Below are 6,285 nucleotides of genomic sequence, written 5' to 3'. Positions count from 1 at the left end.
AGGTTGGTTATTGTGCTGCTAACACTCTAAAATTCCAGGGTATTAAAAGCTAAAGATACGGAAGTCCAATGTTCCCCCGATTTCGATTTTCCCAACCAATCAAAGCACTGAGAAATTCCGAAGGTTACTCTTGAAAATTACCGCTCTTCTCTCTTCCACTATGTGTGAGAAAGTGAGACTTTGAATCTTTCTAAACTACTTAATTTAAATTGTTTAATCAAAATTCAAAATTTTAGAGAAGACTCTTTCTAATGTAGTAGCGTGGAGGTTGGGTATATGGGGGCCAACCCTCCCCCGATTTCGATTTCCCCAACCAATCCAAGCGCTTAAAAATTCCGAAGGTTACTCTTGAAAATTATCGCTCTTCTCTCTTCCGCTATGTGTGAGAAAGTGAGACTTTGAAGTCTTTTTTTCTTGTCACTCCTCCCACGGGTACTTGGTGTGACCCAGCTCTAAACTACTTAATTTAAATTGTTTAATCAAAATTCAAAATTTGAGAGAAGACTCTTTCTAACGTAGTAGCTTGCAAGTTGGGCTATGCCTAAAATTTACAGGTATTTAGCCAAGAATCTCTCCTCTCACTACTCTCTCTCTCTTCCTTTCTCTCTACCTCTCTCATCCCAAATTCCCAATACGTGCCTTTTCAGACTGCTTCTTTCCCCTCTTTTTCCTGCTTGCTTCTCACGGGAATCGGGATGGCTGTCATTCTCTCTCCTCTCCGGCCCGAAGCACCAGAAACGCTTGGTTCTCTCTCCTCCGCACTCTCTCAGTGTCTACCCATACCTCTCACTATACACGCATGTATCATTGTATCATTTTTGTATGCGGATTGCGGATACACATGATCCATCTCTCTCTCTCTCTCTTGAGGCACAGACTGCCACAGAGATCTCCCTCTTCTCTCTATATGAGCATTTTTCACCGTTCACGTATAGATCAACATACTACCTAGCTGTTGAAAAAGCACAGGACCTACTTCGCTCTAGGCTTGCACAGCGCGTACACACACACTCTCTCTCTCTGACAACCAGAACGGGTGTCTCTCTCTCTCTCTCTCTCTCTCTCTCTCTGCCCCGGTCCCAATGCCCACTTCATGCTCTGCTGCTCGTTATAGTCCCCCTTCAACCACCAGAATGATGAATGTGTCTGCTAATCATGGGCGCCCACATGAGAAATTCTCATAATCATCGCTACAATCCTCATATGCATACCATCAAAGAGCCTGCTCATCGCCCCAGATCTGACACAATTAATTCGATGCAGGCAGTCGATGACGCAGGCGTCAACGGAGGTGCTGCCCACCCCAACCTTGCGCAGCCGTTATCGAAGGATCACTGTGCAAGTGCCGAAAGCTCCACGTGCTCCATGCGGCGGGCAGAGTTGCACGCATTAGAACCTCCAATTAAACCCACGAATCACAGCTCTGCTTCTAATATATCTGACTATCATACTCCCGGTCCAAAGACGCTGAAGAAGACGTCTGGGACGCTTCGTGATGCAGTGATTACCGATATGGGAATGTATCCCAGGGGCTCTAATAACGGCGATGGTCACCGAAGCAGGTCGAATAAAGAGCTGATTTGTTCTAATGAGGCGGTTAAGATTTCAGCAGGGTTTCATGTGGACGATCATGCAGGTGCATGCGGCACCAATGTGCGCGTTTGCTGCATGTGCGGAGATTCGGGCATTGCGGAGCTTCTGTTTGCCTGCTGGAAATGCTCTCACCGCCATCAGCACATGTAAGCCTGATCTCTCTCTCTCTCTCTCTCTCTCTCTCTCTCTTACCCTCTCAGGAGAGGCTTCTCATGATCTCATATAATCATATCACTTATAATGGGTTCTCTCTCTCTCTCTCTCTCAAATATGCAGCTAACGCCTAAAATTCTATGTAATTTCTGAATGCATTACATAATACATTGGTGACCCATGTTCTCTCTCTCTCTCTCTCTCTCTCTCTCTCTCTCTCTACACACACACATAATAATGATGTTAATCATTCAATTTCTCAAGTAATGATATAAGACCCTTCTATGTGAAAAGATTAAGAGAAGTGTTCTTTGATTATGGTGCTGTAATCCAGAGGGGTTCTTTGTTCAAAATGCTGTAGTCATAATTATGCTGTAATAACTATGAAATCCTGTGTAATCTCTCTCTCTCTCTCTCTCTCTCTCCGCGCGCGCGCACACACACACACACACACACACCGGCCGTTCAGTATTTGTGCATATAAGCTTTTCTGTAACAATAGCTATGTGCAGCCGGCCGGCTGGCCGGACTGGCCCCTTGAATTATCCTCTGCAATAGAGGGCTGCCTAGACCTCCTGCTGAAGCTATATATGATGCTTCCCTTGTTGCTAAGCAATTAGCATGCAATATTGAAAGTCTACAGCCACCTGTTTTATCAATAATAAAACCTTAATCAAGGTAGAAACCAAAAAAAGGTAGTTGATCCAATTATTTCAAAATTGCTAACCTGCATGCCATAGCAATATCAATCATGATAAATATATCATGCCAAATATCTAATTATGCATATCAAATAGTTTTTGGCCAACTATGTATAATTTTAATACAAGGACCTTAATTAGTTTCTCATGTTGCTAGAGCTATGGAGATGGTAGATTGATCAGTAGTTTTTTCGTTTTTAGTGAGAAATAGCGTGAGCGCAGCTCGGCCTAGCCATAGGTAATGACCATTTTTAGGTCCCCATTCCCGGGGTGCGTCCCGGCTATAATTCCCGTTGTCCGCTGTGGTCATACTTGTAACTTGTGAGTATGCATGCATGTATAAGTGCACAGGGATTGGCAATTGATCATTCTCAGTACTCCCGTCCCTCACTCCCATTTTGCGTTCCATGTGAGTATGCCTCACGGGACGTTAGCTAGGGGCTGTAAGGATAGCACAAACAGGTCACCTCTAGCTAGGCTATGATCCTGATCCTGTTGGCCGTCTTCTTTGGCAAATTAGATCAAATGGGGTTATTCACAACAAGTTTTTGGCATTTTTCAATGTGAGAAAGGAGCCTTTTTCTCATGATCATTTTTCATTCTAGGGTTCAACATCATGAGCTGTTGCAAGGGAGTAGGTGCGGTTGGGGACGGGAAGTGCCCAGTGGGGGCCGGCACTCCCTATCCCAGCCACACCTCGCTAGGCATGAGCTCTCTCCCTAGCAACAGCTCATGATGTTGTAGTCTGCACTATAATGGGAATTTGTCTAAGACTAACTGTGATTGAGAGGGGTTGCAATGTATTGCAGAGCTGCAAACCAACAATGAAAGCATTGCCTGATAATGACTCATCCGGTTAAATTTCGAGCGCTCAGCGCCACCTTGCACAAGTGAAAACCCTTCGATGCCTCTGGCCTGAAATTTTGAAGGTTGTTTCGTTAGTGCCACGATGGCACCATCGCTCGAAATCTATCATCACCTGTACTATGTATGCATGTCCCTCTTTCCAAAGGCTGCAGTACCCTATACATACAAACGTATATATACTACATTCTTATATACTTTTGTCTCAACAAGAAAAAATTCATACTTAGCACTATTCAGTCAAGCTTTTCATAGCTTTAATCCATTGCTATACCAATATTACAAACTCTTTTTTTATCTAAATTACGTAAATCTACAGTATTATGGCATGATTGGCACGAATTTGCGACGCTAGCTGGGATCGCTTCGGTGCCACCCCTGGTAGTATGCCATCATGAATAATAGCTTCCTAGCTTTACCAGTAATATGAAGATAATAACAGGTCAGAAAATTAAGCATTGCTTGTTCCAAAATATTGCAGCTGTTTCTTTCATAACAATACACACTACCATACACACAATCCTTTTGAGATGATGATACAGTTTCCAAAGAGAGGACTGTAGAGAGATTGAACTCAATGTGGATCGGCCACTGGACGGGATGCTCACGTTCGACCTGTCGTTTAATGTTGAGGATCAATGACATACATCTCAAGAAGCAGAGGGCATGGTGCTTGTGATGAACAACTTATAACATTGCAACTTAGGCTTGTTGGGTCACTATGAGGTGCTACAAGGGCTAGTGATGGGCTTCCAAATGACAAGGGTGGCATAGGCGGCTAGAAATTAAATCGTCGCATAAGCTACCTATTTTGCATGTAATATAGGAGAGGCCAGCACGCTTGTTGCCTTCCGAGGCCGTCGTAACCCCCGACCATAGCTGTGATGAATGCTGAAACTTCAGTCTTTCATTGCTGTTAACTAACAATAGTGCATGCTTCATGTGTCATAATCACTCTTTTTCTACACTATACTTCCCTTTTCTGCATTTTTCCAATTTTTACCACGAGGGATTGCTTGCTTTCTTATATTGTTGCGGCCGCGCCGCACTAACTAATATCGCCCAATCGATGTGGGAACCTTCTTCTTCTTATCAATAATTAGAAGTTAGACCTTGGTATACAAGCTATGAGAGCAATGAGCCTTTTGCACATTCGAAAATATGAGTGAATCAAACGTCTTTCAGTGGAATTGAGAATCCAAGGCACTTTTTAGGGTAGTCATATTATTATAATGAGCAACTGTAGGTAATTTGAGGCAATGGTTTTAACTTCTTTAATCAAACTGGGCTTTAATTGTATGATTAGTTCATACACAAATTAACACGATTTATACCACATAACAGCATCAATTGGGATGCATCAAAGCATAATTACCCTTAAATCAGTAGTTATATTATCAATCATTAAACTATCCTTTTTCCCATGCTTTTTATTAAGTAATTTTTTTCTGATACAGATCTCTTGATCATTAATATAGACATAATTAGTTAGAGAGTATTATTCAATATAGCAATGATAAGTAAATTTGATGATTGATGTTGCATGCATGCAGGTATTGTAGCCGGTCTTATCCGAGCATGGGCGACGAGACATCGATTTGCAACTGGTGCTTACATGAGGAGGATTCAATGACCTCAATCGTGACAAAGGCAAGCGATACTATACTCGCCAACAACATCACCATGCGCGCACCGGCAGTTGCAAGTCCATCCGCCAGCCTAACAGAGCACCATGGCCATCAAAAGGGTGACCTTACAAATCAAGTCCTTGAGAAGCTGGATGAAGAGGTGATGGTGAAGAAGGGCGGCCACAGCAAAGCTTTTGAGTATCTCCTCTTGGTAGCTGCGGCGCAATCAACTCTTCGACATCAAGATAACAGAGCGATTGGCAGCAATATCATTGAGATTAAGCAAGAGAATCAAGTCATGACATGTCCCATCAATTCAACTAGAGCTTCTGATCCAGCTGCTGGCAAGGTCACTAAAGGTCCAGAAATTATTAAGCCCAGTAATGCCACTCCATTAGTAAATATAGTGAATGTGGGTCCTAATGTAGAAGATAAACCAAAGAGTAGCCCACATAATATTAACAAGCTAAATGTGAGTTTAGGCACCCATCAAAACATGAGAATACAGAATCCAATAAAGATCAGCATCGGCCATAAGAATATTGACGTTGGTCAATTGATCGGCAGCAGTATCCCAAAGCGTCAACGATGCAATAAGGGCATCAATACATCCTTGAAATGCAGGAAAAAGGGCCTCCAGCTCAGCCCGTCAAGGCCGAATTACCGCCGATACAAGCTCTTGGCCGACGTTGTATGTTGAGATAATTAGCGGCTAATGGCAATGTAATTAAGCCTTGGTACTGTCATTTGAGCTAATTTTCATCAAGTTATAATATAGGCTGCAAGGGCAAGCCCTCAATTGATGCAGGTGATGTAGTAGATTGTAATTATTTGGTCTTGACTGATGTCACTTGGCCCCCCCCAAAAAAAAGGTGCAAATTTGAATGAAGTGCTTAATTTACTGACAAAAGAATGTGTAAGCACCTCTTAATCTGGTGCTAATGAGCGAATAAAGATATGGATTTGTTGATGAAAGTGGATAATAATCAAGAACTAATTAATCAAGTGGTTAATGTGCTGATGAAGGTGTTAATTAATTAAGTGGTTAATTGAGTGCTAATCAAGCAAAGTGTAATGATTAATTAAGGGCTGGCCTGCTTTGAAGTTTGAATTTAGTGGGTGTCTTGACTGTTGAGTTGTACGATATCATACTTACTGTGGCAATGGAAAGGAGGGTGGGGCCATGTGATGCGCATGCCTTCTTATTATGCAAGTGCCCCTTCACGTGAGTGACAAATCTCTTGCCTACCTACTCATATGTTGGCCCTAGCCTTTTCCCTATGCCCTTTTGGTAGGTACTAGAGGCCACTCCCATATCCTGCTTAACATTAAACCACGTCTTTTCT

The 6,285-nt window shown here is 42.7% G+C and overlaps 1 protein-coding gene across 1 annotated transcript; it reads left to right on the top strand.

Annotated features, from left to right (window-relative positions):
* The first annotated feature begins 889 nt into the window (after nt 1–889).
* Nucleotides 890–5,852, top strand: LOC147422089 (uncharacterized). The gene is made up of 2 exons (XM_086503428.1): nt 890–1,739; nt 4,865–5,852. The coding sequence occupies exons 1-2, from the start codon at nt 1,141–1,143 to the stop codon at nt 5,637–5,639; spliced, it is 1,374 nt and encodes a 457-aa protein (XP_086359554.1). The 5' UTR covers nt 890–1,140; the 3' UTR covers nt 5,640–5,852.
* Nucleotides 5,853–6,285: the final 433 nt, after the last annotated feature.

Source organism: Adiantum capillus-veneris, chromosome 27 (assembly GCF_014529385.1).
Source record: "Adiantum capillus-veneris isolate H3 chromosome 27, ASM1452938v2, whole genome shotgun sequence".
NCBI classification, from domain to species: Eukaryota; Viridiplantae; Streptophyta; class Polypodiopsida; order Polypodiales; family Pteridaceae; genus Adiantum; species Adiantum capillus-veneris.
This window is presented reverse-complemented; position numbering and strand designations above follow the sequence as displayed.